Source organism: Cydia amplana, chromosome 19 (assembly GCF_948474715.1).
Source record: "Cydia amplana chromosome 19, ilCydAmpl1.1, whole genome shotgun sequence".
NCBI classification, from domain to species: domain Eukaryota; kingdom Metazoa; phylum Arthropoda; class Insecta; order Lepidoptera; family Tortricidae; genus Cydia; species Cydia amplana.
The window spans coordinates 9,826,081-9,842,894 of NC_086087.1; the positions used below are offsets into that span (position 1 = coordinate 9,826,081).

Genomic DNA, 16,814 nt, shown 5'->3' on the forward strand with positions numbered 1-16,814 from the left:
TTTATTTTTAAATCATATAACAATAATAAGCGAGGGGTGTTTTACCTTGCTTCAGGATAGCAGTGAACATCAAACAAAATTTTACCTTAGCTTAAACCCCGACCGTAAGACTGAATTTATAAAAAAAAAACAGTACAAACGACAAAATCTAAGGGCTCATTTAGACTATGCGAGAACTCGCATGCGACTTTCATTACATTGCGGGTTTTGATCGGTTAGTTTAATTGGACGTAACCAACAGTCGGCAATGTAACTAAAATCGCATGAGAGATCGCGCGCGCTCTATATCAGCCCTAACTCTAGACAATTCAGTTTCAGCATTAAGCTTAACTAGATGATTTTACACTTTATTTTTGTTATGAATTTGATTTTAATTTTAGACATGTAAAAAAAATTTAATTGATATATCACGGTTATAATTGGATATAAAAGTACTTAAAGCTAGTTAATGTTCTCCCAGATAGGTGTAAGATACAATTACATAAGAAAGCCACGTGAATGCGACTAAATCTACCATACAATCGGTTGCCTATAAAACTTGGCATTAGTAGTTTAGTCAAGCGGCTTAGCTCGTGTATTCGAGACATAATTCTAGAAAAATAGCTCACAACATCTAAAAAATCATACTAACTCAAACCAAACCGCGGTTAACAGTATTCAGTGCTACCCCACTATTACTTACGGGTTATACTTATAACGAAATGCATTACATATTTGAATTTGAACGGAATATTTAATATAATTAACCTAGAGTTATTAAGATGTAAAATTATGCGGCGACATTTAAAAACACCATTTGGTTGGTAGCACCTTCAAACATATTGAAACAATCATTGTATCGACAAAGCTAAAAATATTTTTGAAGTGAAAACTTATTTAGCGGCGCTGTGCATTTTTTGTGGGGAAAAAATGTTAAACTCGAGACAGCGTAAGACGATCACGTGACCGTAAGATTTAGATGGCCACTCATTTAGAGGGCATTTCAATCAATAAAGAAAAACTCAATGACATTACATGAAAAACGTTACATGTAACGTCATTGAGTTTTTCTTTATTGATTTAAAAGCCATCTAGTGAGTTTCGCTCTAACTGGTATTAATATAACTCGAGTATTAACAGTGATGTGCTTAGGGGTTTCAAGTAATTAACGCTAACGCGTTAACCTCAATTATACATAGTGCATTTTGCACTAGTCATTGAGTTTTCACTTCTGCTGGCACTCCCTGAGTGCAACCCGTTGTTTTTTTTTTCATTTTATAACGAGCTTCAGTAATATACCAATGTTTGTTTCAATATCCCCAAAACAACTACCATACATCGGTTCTAATAATTCATGTCCAGTCTCACTAGACTTTCCCTTTATTAGATATCATAAGGCTTTAGAAGTATGTCAATTAACTAGGGTGAGGATCGCACAAGGCGTTAATATTAAGTATACAGGAGTAGGAACTACAAAAGCAATACTATTATAGCGATGTGATGTTGCTGAACTGGTATAAGAATTTAAATTAAACTTATTTCTTTAAGTTAGACGTCACGTCACTTATGCGATGTTTTAGTCAAATAGGTATATGGTATATTTTGCATAGCTTGATGACCTTGCTCTGTAAAATTATTTATTAGAATAGTATTTTATACAATCGTGATATAATGGAGAGCTTTTCAGTCGAGTACCGTGTTTAGGCAACGAAGCTTGCTGAGTTGCCTAAGTAAAGGTACGAGATTGAGAAGCTTGATTATATCACTATTGTATACAATACTTTTTCTACGAGTCAACAAAAAAAAAATACTTGGAACTAGTAGAAGAATCATATATGTAGGTAAAAAGACCAAAAGTATACAGCTAAGATGCGCGAGCAGCCGCGATACCTTCATACTCGTACGCGACCCGACCCCGCGCCCCCGGCCGGTTGGTCAACGACACCTTCTCGTAACTCATGAGGCCCTGGTACTTGCTCCGCGCTTTCGATTGGTCATTTTTATTATAGTTGACTAAACGGTATCGAAATGAATATTATAGTTGACTAAACTGTATCGAAATAAATTTTATAGCTGAGTTGGGGTCCCATAGTGAAAAAAATATGCGATTTCACTTTGGTATACGAAGTCCAAATTCAAGCATTGCAGTCGACGAGTAGAAAAATTTAGATTAAATATCTCAAAACGCGTGTGTGAAAATGATGTTATTTTTTTACTCGTCTTTAAGTATAATCAGCAGCAGAAGTAACTATCCAAACGGGAGAGTTGACAATAACATTACCAAGCTCTTGTTTTCTAACAATGAAGGTGAATTAATTTAACTTTGAAAACTCCACTCACTTAGCCATTTTTGCCGCCGACTGTACATTTTAACAACAAAGTGTTTATATTCAGTCCAAGGTCCCAGCAACATTAGCCTATACCATCAAAATGTTAGAAATCAAGTGCACGATAGGCAGTAGCAATACTATTCATAATCCGAAGGTCGAGCAGTAGTTAAAGCTCCGTGTAGACTCAAAGGTCATTGACACTCCATTGTGGACATATGTATTTGAAACGCTTACAATACAACTGGCAACCTTGAGTCTAAAACAAATGGTATTCAAACTTAATACATTGACAGGTTCTACAGTGTATTATCTTATACTCAACTTAGGAAATCACAAAAGGTATTGCACATCTGGCGAATGGGATCAATGACTTATGGTGCCTTATGAAGTTCGTCACACGAAAGAATTAATAAATAAGATTCTTACAAACAAAGTATGTACCAATCAAGACTTTCCTATTTAAAGTCTGGCAGTGATATCTTGTGAATGTCATTGCAACATGAAATTTTTAATGGATGCGTGAGAAATAAAGCGCTATGATGATTTACCTTAAATTACTGGTAAACTAGGCTATACAAGGACGTCATAAATATCTAAACGTTTGGTGATTAGGGCTACCCACCAGTTCTAGCTTACAAATAATTACACTAAGTGACATATAAAAATTTTCTTACCATTAAAATTTCTCTAACTGTCGTGTATCAAATTGCGAGAGTCAACGATTTTCAAGTAAAAAAATCGTTTAGAAATTACTTTTTAAACGTTCAATTCAGTCTTGGTAAATCGCTGACGCTCGAGGTCATTTCTTTTATTTATATTCTCATTTTCTTTCAAATTTCATCTCTTACTTTCTCTAATCGGGACACAAGTCTCTATCACACTTACGCTTATGATCACTACAAGTCTCGCAAATGGACTATTTCTATGATATTATAATAAAGAAAATGCAGAGAGATCTATATCCAGGGCGCGCCAAAAATGATATTTAAGTAGAAAGTGGTGGTCCAGAAAGTCACTCTTTAACCTTTTCGACGCCGTGTCAAACACAAAAGCTGTCTCTCGGACGCCACGTCACCGAAGTGTCAAAACTGAAATTGAACTTTATGCATATGCACCTAGGTCTATGTTGCTCTGTGGTCTATGACCGCTTAATACGTCTTTGGCGTTGGACCTGCGGTGCGTATATATCGGTAATTGGCGTCAAAAAGGTTAATGGACTTGATATCAGACTACTAGGAACAAGCCTTTATGTGTAGAATGTCGCATTGTCACTCTTAATAGCTCTAAAAATGCTTCTACGTCTCAACTCTCAAAAAATTAAATTTGCCAGCGAAAAATCGATCTTGAAGTTTTAACTTTAGGATTTACTTTTGATTTTCTAGGATAGCTGAATCACCCTGGATTTTAATAATTTGAATAATGAATTAACGTGGCTTCAATCAGTAACTGCGATTAACGTAATGTGTTCGGTGGGCAAATTAACTATTTCTTGTAAATGTATGAAGATAGAGCATTTCCATTATTATATTTTGATGATGTGTTCGTAAATGAATGTCATACACTGAGCAAAATTTACAACCATTCGTCTTTCCAATGTTCAAATTAATAATAACTTAAAACTAAACATAAATACAACACTATTCGAGTTAGTTGCGTGTCCGTAATTTAGAAATACAAGGTGACAGTCAAAAACGAAATTATAGCTCTCCGCCTTTATACCGAAAAACAGAAACAGAAACTTTACTTATGCCACAAAATAGATGATCAAGTTAAATTTACGTAACACAGTAATTAAGTCTCAGATTTAGGCGAATACACAGACGCGTAGCGTTTTGCGACTAAAATAATGGGTATCTCAAACTGTCCACTTCGCCACACTACTATTAATTAATGCAATCAACTCAGGCATGTTATACGGTAATTTCTTGCATCAAAACATGTGGTATTTCAAGGACCATCTTTTTCAGTAAAGGGCCCAGTCTTCAGGCCTCTCAAGGCACCATAAGACAACGTCTTTCCATGTTTCAAAGTCATCATTATTCCTTTGGACATCGGTCGTAAGATTTCACTTAAAACGCAATATTTATTTGTACTCGCATTTTATTAGAACGCTGTAGTTTACTAGAAATATGAGTTGCTTCAATCACCTTTTGCTAAAGGGGCATTCCACGAGAATGTCGCTTACGTAACGACATTATTCTAATACTTCTGAAAATGCTGAGTAAGCTATATTGGGTCAGTTAATATTTCACGACTTGGCTAAGAAATTGGCAGTATAATCTAGAACTTTAGGGATTTGATTAAGGTAGCTGCCATAAGTGCCATACAAGGCGAAAGCGTTACGTAAGCGACATTCTCGTGGAATGCCCCTAAAAAAGACGAGAAAATATCCAAGTTTTTATCTAGAGTGCCAAATAAGTATTCGTTACTGAAGAAATTTTCATATTTGGTGTAAATGTTGATTTATGATTAAGAATGGATACTATTTATGCAACTTATTTTTCTAGTAAACCAAATGCTTGCTTGCTTCTTTAAAATCGTGCTTAATTATTTTTTTCATAGACCGCTCTTTGTAAAACTCATTATGAGTTATAAACCTCCATGCTGTTATGTCAGTTCGAAAAATATCAGTTTATGACACATGGATGTAGCCATTAAACACCATCATTTGGCAAAGACATCCAGCAATTCCAGCATAGATTCTAAACTCGTCAATTCAGGTAGTTAGGCCACTCGTCTTAATACTTAACAACATTGAATATTATGTCCAACTTCAAACAAAGCGTCATAACAGAAAACTTCACAATTAAGCTAAATCAATAAATAACGTTCAGTAGTCCACCGGAGATTTCTGGAAACATACCTGTAATAATAGAGTATACTGTGTAAATAAATAAATAATTACTTTAATAACTGTATCATTATTTATTAGATATTTTGAAATGTTATATGTCTTAAGTATTTAAGATATTGGTTTTCCTAAGACGGTTCCTTTTTTTCAGAAGAGTAGTAGAGCGTTTTCCAAAAAAGAATTACATTTCATTCATGTCTTCAAAATATTGACTTCTTGGGCTCATTTTATTCAGAATCATTTGTACATTCACGCCTCATGCATGAAAAAATGTGTCCCGAAATTTTGTATGAAAAAATATTTCTCCAGTGCGTCACGTTCATACAATTTAAAAAAATATTCATACAAAAATGTGACGATCTGGAAAGGAAATCTTGGGACACATTTTTTCATGTATGAGGCGTGAATGTACAAATGATTCTGAGTAAAATGAGCCCAAGAAGTCAATATTTTGAAGACATGAATGAAATGTACATTTTTTTTTGGAAACTATGAAGTTAAAGAGGTGTGCCATTTTGGGTATTGTGGGCTAAAATCTTTCTTTCAAATCTTCTTCAAATGGAGTTAAGTCGTTTGCATTTTAGCCGACAATATAGGACGATTAGGTATCAACACCATCAACTTGTACCTAGATGTATGTACTGTCAGACTCACCGGTCACACGTCAGAGCGCGAGCCAGGGGTGGTGCTGCAGCGACTCCTTGGAGCGGTCGCCGTAGTCGTAGGTGAGCTCCTCGCCGGGCGCGATGTCCTGCGCGGCCAGCAGCACGAGCCGCGGCCGGTCCACCCACAGCGCCTTCGTGTGCAGGTTGCCCGTGCGGGAGTGGTTCACGAGGCGGCCCAGCCGGCCGGATTCTGCTGTGGCGTCGATACTGGAATGGTCAACTTGATTAATCAATCTGTTTTTCTGTTTATCACCAAGTAAAAAAAACATGATTAAAGGCAGACTGTTTATAATTTTTTTTTTAAATTTAATATGGTCTTGTCAAGTTGAATCAATCAACCCACATGTTTAAAGACTCCCACAGTGTTTATATAAGTTTATTCCTATACGAGATAGATCCTCCATAATTTAACCTAAACTTTAACAGTAATATATCTTCTAAATATTACCTCAGTATCTAAATCACAACTACAATTACTTACACCATGATATATTTAGGTCTCCTTCTTTCTAACCATTGTATTGGCGAATCTTTATGGGCCTAAAATTAATAAATAGAAATTGTTAATTGTATCTTGCTCTCTAGAATACTCTAGAAGAGTATTGCCAAAACCTGAAAATATTGTATTGTATCACCTGTAGTAAATTCCTGATAACTTTTTAACATATCTGTCTACTGTGAGCATATCCTGTGTTCCTCTTTTCTTCTACCCTCCCAGTGATCATGCGTTTTTGTAGGGTACCAGCCATGGCAGCTTAAACTCACCAATACTGTTGGTCCTGCAGCCTGAAGTAGTACATATAGCAGCCGGCCTCCGGGTCCTGCGCGTACATGTGCTCGCGCTCGCGGGCCTCCTGCACGCCCACCAGCTCCCCCGAGTACTCCACCACGAAGCTGCCGCGGCAAAACGGACGCGTCGCGATTATGCCGCGCCCTTTGCCTTCGAAATATGCCACCTGTGGCAAATATTTCAAATTTTACTACATAAGTCAAAAGACTGATAGATAATAAATGTGTAATTTGTGGTAGTACAGTAATAATGGATTGCATTTTTTATGGGATGAGATGATAAACATAAAAGTCTGAGAGCGGTTTCACACTACGTCCAATCCGAATCCGTGAAAATATGGTCCGAAGTAGCCGTAGAACTATTTCTATGCGTAAATTACCATAGAAATAGTTCTACGGCTACTTCAGACCATATTTTCATGGGTTCGGATCGGATTCGGATCGGACGTAGTGCGAAACCGCTCCGATAATGTAAATTTTTGTACTGTAATTCATTGTAACAATAAAATATTTATTGTCTGTTGGTCAAGATAGATTTAGTAAAGTAGCTTTATAAAATAGGTCAGTGTTACAGTTGCAGTAATTAATTCACTGATAAGTGCTCAATTGCTCATTTAGAGCAACACTATAACTTAATATAATTTCCTGTGATATGTTAACGGAATAAAACGGATACTAATAATAAAAATTTACAGATGTTGTGCTTTGTAATACAAGTTTAACTTTTCATTCTTAAAAAAATATTAAAAGAAATGCATAAATTTATCGTAATTTATATTAATGTAGATTATCCAGATATTGTAGTATCTCGCAATTCACTTAAATATATCAAAAAACCGAAACTCACCGCTAGCCCGTCTTCTCTCTGTTCTCTCACAGCTCGTTCCAAATCTCTCATCTTCTCTGCCATCATACATTTTGAAGTCTTCCGTACACTACGTCTCACAGGGAAATACTCCGTAAGCTTATGGTTTGAATTTCCATTTGTGATTTTAGGTTCTACTTTGACAGTCTTTTCTATATCTTTGGGTGTTGGCGGACGTTCCACCTTAGGACTCTTCAGTTCCTCCTTAAAATATTCAGTTAGTTTGTGGCTCTCTGCGGCGCGGGCGGCGGCCCGAGCTGCTCGGGAACGCACACCGAGTCCGTTGGTCATGTTTGTGCACCCGTTACAATTATTCAGTGGTTTGGATTTAACATCAATTTTCTTTATTTTTGGTTCAGATTTCACTTCTCCATTCTCAGTCTTAGTGGGTATGGCAGCTATAATCCTGTAATATAGGATGAGAATTATAATAATTTAAAAATGTAAGAATCTCATAGCTGGCTAGAATAATTAGCATAGTATAATAGTGTTATAATAAATTGACATTATTAAATAAATATGAATAAAGCCCCAGTTACCTGCGCTTTCTATAGGTGCGGGTAGGTCTGACAGGCTGGTGCTCACATAACTCAATGCGATGAGGGGTCTTTGCACCCTCCTGGGTGGCCAAAGTATTGGCTGGAACACAATTTGAGAGGGCTTTATCCAGAACCATCCAGAAGAAAGATATGGTTTCATCAGTTGATAAATAATTTCATAGATTTTTTTTAAGGTTATAATATTAAAACTAAAGTTATATAATTTTTAAGAAGAGGGTAAGAGAATAATATAGAATAAAAAAAGGTTAAATAAAGTTTCATTTATATATTGCGTATAATATTAATTTTATGTCAAGGAGAAACAGAAAAAAGCAGTGAAATTAACCTCAAGGTTCTCATGGTGTCATGATGCTGATCATGTTTTATTTTGATAAGTGCATACTGTGAACAAAGCTAGACTACAAAATAACCTGGACCTTAGTTATGTAAAATTATACTAACCTCGAACCATGTCCTTCAAAGATTAACAAACACAACAAAAAGACCAGAAAAGACCGTCAGAGAACTGGTCTTATCAGACGCAATGCTGAGGCAGCGTCGTGTTACGAATGTTTGGTAATAGACCTTGTCATGATAGGATCGCGGGAAATCTTCATATGATCAATCATCATCTGATTCTTGTCACGAGCGGAACATGCAGATATTGTTACCTACCATGTACTTCTTCAAACTCTAGGATGGCTTTATGTCTTCGCCATTTATAAATTATAATTAGATTTCTTTTAAAAACTGACTCAAGATACAGAAGCTACAGGAGAAAGAAAATGGACGCTTGCTTGTTTTCGTTGTACTATTCCTACTTTTTCTTTCATTGGCTATCGAAATGAAATTTTAACCAATGAAATCAAATGAAATTGTATTCACCATAGACAATATGTAAAAGCTCGTAACGACGAACCAAATAAAGGTAGCTGTTCTTTATCATACACTCCAATATTGTTCAAGCGTTTTAGAATAAAGCACAGGCAGGCCGTACATATCCATATTTAAATAATTTATATCACTGGTAACATTAGCAGTAATTGTAAAAAAAATTTGCTCCCGCCTTTTCATTGTCATGTGTTTGTGTTTGGTATTTTTATTTAATAATTTAATTTCGAATTGTCATTTGACAAATGATATATTAAACGACAAATTTTTGTGTGATATTGAAACAAACATGAATTCTAAAAACGTTTGCTACATATGGGACGAAAATTTAATCCAAGAATGTGATCGCCTTCCAGCTGTACCCGGTCGTGTATGTTGTTTTTATACTACGTGCTTACCTAAAATCTCGTGCTTATCTTAGATTTAGTAGATTCTATTACAATTTTTGTAAGCACAACTTATATTTTTACTTTTCAGGCTTCTATGGTACACAGCTTGATTACAGCATATGGCCTACTACAGCAACTTAAAGTGGTCCGATCAAAACCAGCCGTTGATGGAGACTTAAAGAGATTTCATTCCGATTTATATTTAAACCATTTAAAGACCTTCACAGAAATAGATGACGAATACATGACGACTAATGAGGATGAAGAGTTAGGCATTGGTAAATAACATTTTTGAATTTTAATGATAATTACAGTAATTACCATAATTAACTAAATGCATTGTTATGTGTATATTTCATTAATGTAACTCGCGTTAGCCCAAAGTATTATTAAGAGGATAAGAGGTCATAATGTAATGAATAAATTATGGTTGAACTTTTACAGACTAATTTTTAAATGGTAGTTTTCCATGGTCAATATCGGTACTCGGCGGGAAGAAGTTAGTGAAGAAATTTGAACTTAAAATTAAATTGCATAAGGTTCAAATTTCTTCCATGTTTTCCCGCGAGTTATCAACTTCTTCCCGCAGTGTACGGATAATTTCTCTGAAACATTTGGTTAGGTAGGTATTTAGTTAATGTTATAAATAAGCTTGCTAATTAAACCACCTTTTGTCTCTACAGGATATGACTGTCCACCAGTGTCAAAAATGACTGAATTGGTGTCAATCCTGGCTGGAGGAACCATCACAGCGGCCCGTTGCCTCACTTTAGGTTTAACAAAAACTGTCTTCAACTGGTGTGGAGGATGGCATCATGCCAATAGGTACAGTCAACAGAAAACTTACACATAATTAAGAGCCCAAAAATATCTACACACTTGTTTTTCATCATTTTTCATCCCTGTTTTGACACCAATTAACTGGGCTAAATCCAGATTTCCCAAATTCCTGCAGATGGCTAGGTTAAATTACCATAATTCTATCAATCTCTTTAGTTATTAAATTAGTAATTTATAAATTTCTAGACATGGCGCTGAAGGGTTCTGCTATGTGAATGACATAGTACTTGGTATAGAATATCTCAGAGAAAAGTTCCCTAAAGTCCTGTACATAGACTTAGATGTACATCATGGTAAATATTATTGAAGGTAAATTCTATGCACTATATATACATGTAATTCATGTAGCAAAAGCTAAGTAGCTAGCTATAATTACTAGAGATAATGCTTCATTTAGCTAGGTAGCCACCACTGTCATGTATACATACTCGTAGTATGTATATTGTATACTGCACATACAATATACTGGCCCTATCATTGTCAGTTTGTATTAGAGTCAATATGCCTGTAAAATAAATATTATGGCCTAGATGACTGTACCCATTACGCTTACATGTCCTTTACTTACTGTCTGATATATATTATCAATCGTAATTAAACTTAAACAATACCACCAAAAGCTAGCTTACTTTTTTTAACAGGTAATGGTGTCCAAGACGCGTACAACCTAAGCAAGTCGGTGTTCACACTGTCCATCCACAAGTTTGAGCCTGGGTTCTACCCGGGGACAGGAGATATTGATGACATTGGGAACCTGGCAGGCAAGGGGTACGCTTGCAATGTGCCTCTACACGCCTTCTATTCTGATGACACTTTAGAATATGTGTTTGGAAAGTAAGTATTTTATATTTTATTATGAGCCCATATTGTCCCACTGCTGGGCAAAGGCCTCCCTCTTATTCTTCCATGTAACCCTATCCTCGGAAGACTTCCACCAGTCTCCGTCAAAAGTCAAAGGAGTCAAGCTCGTCCCGCCATCTCCAACGTAAGAAACTATCCACTGAAACTTTTTAAGTATTTTATTAAAAAAAAAATGGTTAAATCCAGTTTAAGTATTAGTATTACAATGTACAGTGTTGGTACCTTTTTTTAAGAAACTAATAGGTACCTGAGTTAAGCAGACACTACTCTAACTTAGTTTTTCTACTCCAGCACTTAAATGTGTCAATTAAATGACTGACAGTGATATCTAAAGCAATGTCATTTGAATGCTTTGTCTATAGGCTCATAAGATGACTGCTAGCAGTCATCTTATGAGTATAATACAACTGCTTAATTTTTTTTAAAGATACAAGTTCCGATCATCTTGATTGAAAGAGGTATGTTTTCATTTACAATAATAACTCTTTTTTTTTTTAAATAATAACTCAATTTTTTTTTAAATAATAACTCTTTTTTTTTAATAATAACTCTTTTTTTTTAATAATAACTTTTTTTTTTTTTTTTTTGCTGCAGCTGTCATAGAAAAAGTAATGTATGCAACAGCTCATAATTGGTTCTTAAAATTCTCGGGTCTTTTTTTACAAAACTCGACTACGTCTCGTTTTGTAACTTCGACCCTTGAATTTTAAGAACCCTTATTATATCACTGTTGCATAAACTACTATTTGAATTGTAACTTTCAATTATATATCCAGTATTGAATATTTGAAGGCATTACTTCTGTCTTATAGATTAGATACTCTATACTTCGTTTTTTTTTTGGATTAGAAATTTCGTAAACAATCTTGATGTGTCTTTTAATTGAAAAACACTTTTTTTTAATCAATAACTATTACTTATGAAAGCAGAAGACTACAAAAGATCGTATTAGATTCATATTTGTTACATATTTACCGTAACTTATTTTTAAAATGTGTTTTTCAATTAAAAGACACGTCAAGATTGTTTACCAAATTTCTAATCCTAAAAAAAACGAAGTATAGATCTAGGAAATGCTTTTTTTTATCTTAAAACAGCAGTACTTAGCCTACTAGCCTATAATACGTACGTACTGCTTTGTATATGACTCTAGTACGATCTAGAGTGTTTTAGGCTTTAGTCCCAACACAATACCAATGCGGATTGGAGACTTCACCATTTCTTTGCATAAGTATGTATTACAGAAGATGCTTTTCAAGGAGAATATTTTCCTTTAATAACATTTTCTATAATGATTGGGAAGTAATCTATAACATAACACATGCGTGTTATCGTACCGGTCCTTTAAAATTAGATAAATTAGGACTGTGTTGATTTGGAACATGAATTCAATATGTGTTCTACATTGCAGGGTATTTGCATCAATACTCGACATTTTCCTTCCGGACGCTATAGTGGTGCAATGCGGCGCAGACGCGCTAGCGCTGGATCCACACGGCGGCGCGTGCGTCACCGCGCGCGGGTACTGTAAATGCGTGAACACTGTCTTAGAAGCCGGGAGGCCTACCATGCTACTTGGTGGAGGTAATTATGCTTAAGGTATAATTGTCATCAAGGCAGAGGCCATGAAGTCGTGTGCCACTGCCACCGCGCGCGGGTATTAGGTACCTAGGTATAAATTACCGGAAGGCCGACCAAATTGCTTGGTGGAGGTAAACCGATGGTTATTGATTGTAGTGGAGATAGATGGCGCTGTACTGCACTATGTTATAAACTATACGGCCTCCGTAGCCTAGTCGGTAGTGACCCTGCCTACGAAGCTGGAGGTCCCGGGTTCGAATCCCGGTAAGGGCATTTATTTGTGTGTTCATCACAAATATTTGTTCCTTAGTTATGGATGTTTTCTATGTATTTAAGTACTTATATGTATCTATATATTATATATATCGTCGTCTAGTACCCACAACACAAGCCTTATGAGCTTACCGTGGGACTAGGTCGATTTGTGTATGATTGTCCCATAATATGTATTTATTTATAAAGTTACCAGATTGACTGTATTTTGCCATCTACATCAGCTATAGAAAATATGTATGTTAGACATACCTTATACCATGAATCTTCGCTGCATTTTAGTCTTCATGTTAAGGTCATAAAACCCAGAAAAACAAAAAAATGTCTCCTATGACGCCGTTAGTTAAGAATAATTTACATCACCTATAAACGCCGAGTCAGCCAAAGACCGAGTAAAATGGCATGGGTTGGAGGAGGCTTTTACCCAAACGGGGTCCATATAAAACTATCATTCATGTCAAATAATATAATACATAAAACTGTTAAAAATGTATGGAATAAATAAAGCTTTAATAATAATAATATATAAACGCCGTCACTATATTGATATAGGTATTCCACTTATCTAGACTTCGGTGTTTGACTCGCAGGCAATAGGTACCTACTCTTCATTATGATTCACACAGGCTATCAGACTAACCGATAACGCGTACAAACACAGAATAATTGTTTTAATTTTTTTTCACAACATACCATTACAAAGTTTAAACGATTGTTAGTTAAAAAGCTTAGAACAGACCGAAAGATGACATTCTTATTAGAGTCAGACGTTTGTTGAAAACGTGAATGTGTTTTCTGTATATTTTTCATACCACCATGTTGAAAAATGACTCTGCCCTGTACGCTTGCAATATTTTGTACCATACAATTTGTATTTGTACATATGTGTTTTTGGAATTATAATGGGAGTACTTATATGTGTTTGGCAGGTGGCTACAATCACGCTAACGCCGCTCGCTTGTGGACGAGTCTCACGGCCTTAGTGACTGGAGTATCACTTGACGAGAATATTCCGGAACATACGTACTGGCCGCAATACGGGCCTGACTACACCCTGGCCATACAACCAACGCTATCTAGAGACGCCAATAAAACTACTTACTTGGACGAATGTGTTGCGAGGATACAGAGTACGTCCATATTAATCTTGTTTATTTTATCGGTCTTTTATTTGTTTTAAGCTGATTGTTTATCTTTGTATTATATTTTCAGGTAATTTAAACGCACATTTACAAAAAGAAAAGTGTGTCTCAAAGGAAGCATCACATGACAAACTCTCGGAAAACGGCTTAGTAGTCAAGCAAAATCGGAGAATAATCGAAAAAACGAGTGAAACAAAATTAGATGCTGAGGAAAAGACAACTGACGACGTCTATGCGTTTACGGAAATATTAAAATATTAGAAATAAGGATTAGTGTTTTTATATTTTACTATACCGTCAGATTATGGGAACTCAATAAACAAACCAACTTTAATTCGGAAAAAAATATATATTTAAAGTTCTCACTGAACTGATCAGCACACCTGTTGTAGTAACTCAGTAACATATCAACTTAAAAATATTCTAATACATATTAAGGACTGATCACTATCAAATTCACATTTAACATTTAGGACCAACAATATTACATAATGCAGTAGAGACACTACTCAACAGTTGGGACAGGTGGTAGCTGCATTCCTCAAAATCAACCAATTTTCCAAAAGATAGGTTACAAATATAAAAATCCAACAAAGCCTTCTCAGTAACATTGATCAATACCATTTAAAATGCAAATTACTGTCAAGAAAACAGCTCTAAGCTAACATTTAACTTTTGTTCTCTCAATTCTCTGGCTTCCATTTTTTAAATCTTTCCATCTAATGCAAATATTTACATGTATACAAATCCTGACGGGATCATAACACTAGCATATTTCTTTACTTCAGACATCAAGCACAAGATTTACGAAGTCCAAAATAATACTAAAACAGATTTATTGTCTCTCAAGGTCAATTGACCACAATAATTATTTTGAGACAGATATAAAAGTATTGAAATAATTATTAATTTTCCAGTTACCTGACTTATTAAATACAATTCCAAACCTCTAAGACTAAGCATTAAGTTTAAGCTTTCATCTCCGCCATTGCTTCACTAATTGTTTAGTGTTTATAAATCTGTGCACAATAGTTATTACAAGCAACATAGTAGTGAAAAGCTATTTCAATGCTAGAGATAAGATGTAGCTGAACTAACAGCAGTGCGACTGAAATGCGTATAGTTGACATGACTTGGTATGTTGCATATTGTCATAAAAACATACTTTTAATAAGGGCTATCTTCTGAAACGAATGACTTGTGACTTAAATAAGTTAATGACACAGTATAATTAACGACTACAAAATGCAAGTTCTCAGGGTAATATAACGGGGACAGGAAAACTTAGTAAATAATATAAATAAATGGAGGTAAATCAGTAAATAGCAATATGACTTGCCCACTGCTGCTAATCCATGCTAGAACTGACTAATCAATGAACCTTAGTCCGAAGGCCGCTTTTCGCTATGTTTCTTAGTAGACTCTTCTGCATTTTTTGTAAACTTCTTTCTGTCCTTGAGGAACTCTTCGGCAAGTTCTGCGCGCAGTGGGTGCTCTGGTTCTGGATCATTGACAAGAGCAACTAAGGCTTGGATAACTGAAATAAAAATTATACATATGAGTATAAAATACAGTAAATGAAATGAAGATAAATGTTAAGACTTTGGGTGATACAATGAAGGAAGGACTTGAAATTTCTGGGGAATTCCGAAGCATTACACATAGTAACTTAACCTGTCGTATCCCAAGGGCTCAAATATGAGCCGTAAATAAATTTTCCAGATTTCCCACGATTTTCGAAACCTCCCACGGCTCAAATGTGAGCCATACTGGGAGCCACCGACAAAATTAGTTTTCGGGTCGTGGGATCGGACGGGTTAAGGTATTTTTTTAACTTTCCTAATCTCTGAAAATTCCAATGTATGAAATACAGTTAACCTACCTTGATCAGTCTTGGTGGCTGGCTTCCAGTTCTCAGCGCTGATGATTGGCAGACAGACCTGGCCTTTCTCATCTATGTTGGGGTGGTAGATTTTTGTCTTGAAGCTAATCTTGGGCGGCTTGAATGGGTATTCAGCGGGGAAGTTAATCTCAATCCGGAAAGCACCTTTGTTGTAAGGTGGGTTATCCTACAAAATAGCAAAAGAATTTGTTTGATTTAAACCAAATTCAAATAATTCCTTGGTATTATACTTTTATAATATCCCACTTGAGCAATGTTAGACAATTACATGGTTTACAAGTCTGTTTCTAAATTTAATTGGATTCACCACCTTAATAATGACCACTTTACACTCTAATTCTCATTGGATATAAATACATGTACATGTACTTACTGGTACAATTAATCCTTGCCATGTCAGGATGTTTGATTCATCTACCTGGATGTCCCTGAACGATTTTAATCCCGATTGTCTTATATCATTTAATTCCTGAAACAAATGAAACAGCACCATTGGTAAGACTCCCAATTCAATTTCTAAGCGTTTTTAACCAATTCGACATAATGTTTACATCAAATCACTTTAACAGCGAGGTGCTACATAATTTAAATAAAAGCACACACGGGAAAGCTTATGAATACAATTCTAGAAAAATACTGAGCAATACAATACCGTGTGAGTAAAAGCGATGTCTCACCTTTTGAAGTCTCCTGGTTGCAGCCATTGTACTATCTGTCAAATATCACGTCGCGATTATACGAGTATGCGTTTTTCCAGAAACAATATTACTCCTTATTTGGTTAACCGCATGAATACCATAATTAAGCAATACTACTCAAGTTTCATAAAATAACTAGAAAAACGACGTCAATGCCCCGAAACGAAAATTCTACCTACCACTTCCACCATTACAAACTTGCGTTTTATTACACCATG

General features: G+C 35.5%; 3 protein-coding genes across 3 annotated transcripts; 1 reads left to right on the forward strand and 2 right to left on the reverse strand.

The window, feature by feature from the left end:
• Window positions 1-4,984: 4,984 nt before the first annotated feature.
• On the reverse strand, window positions 4,985-8,834 carry LOC134656719 (histone-lysine N-methyltransferase Set8). The gene is made up of 6 exons (XM_063512230.1): window positions 8,481-8,834; window positions 8,019-8,118; window positions 7,462-7,885; window positions 6,591-6,781; window positions 5,815-6,032; window positions 4,985-5,172 (listed from the first exon to the last, which is right to left on the reverse strand). The coding sequence occupies exons 1-5, from the start codon at window positions 8,488-8,490 to the stop codon at window positions 5,825-5,827; spliced, it is 933 nt and encodes a 310-aa protein (XP_063368300.1). The 5' UTR covers window positions 8,491-8,834; the 3' UTR covers window positions 4,985-5,172; window positions 5,815-5,824.
• A 343-nt stretch (window positions 8,835-9,177) lies between these two features.
• LOC134657158 (histone deacetylase 8-like) lies at window positions 9,178-14,256 on the forward strand. The gene is made up of 8 exons (XM_063512710.1): window positions 9,178-9,279; window positions 9,387-9,576; window positions 9,982-10,123; window positions 10,325-10,431; window positions 10,780-10,972; window positions 12,411-12,583; window positions 13,783-13,983; window positions 14,066-14,256. The coding sequence occupies exons 1-8, from the start codon at window positions 9,199-9,201 to the stop codon at window positions 14,254-14,256; spliced, it is 1,278 nt and encodes a 425-aa protein (XP_063368780.1). The 5' UTR covers window positions 9,178-9,198.
• A 68-nt stretch (window positions 14,257-14,324) lies between these two features.
• LOC134657035 (ubiquitin-conjugating enzyme E2 L3) lies at window positions 14,325-16,798 on the reverse strand. The gene is made up of 4 exons (XM_063512588.1): window positions 16,576-16,798; window positions 16,272-16,367; window positions 15,878-16,064; window positions 14,325-15,532 (listed from the first exon to the last, which is right to left on the reverse strand). The coding sequence occupies exons 1-4, from the start codon at window positions 16,600-16,602 to the stop codon at window positions 15,378-15,380; spliced, it is 465 nt and encodes a 154-aa protein (XP_063368658.1). The 5' UTR covers window positions 16,603-16,798; the 3' UTR covers window positions 14,325-15,377.
• Between the last annotated feature and the right edge of the window lie 16 nt (window positions 16,799-16,814).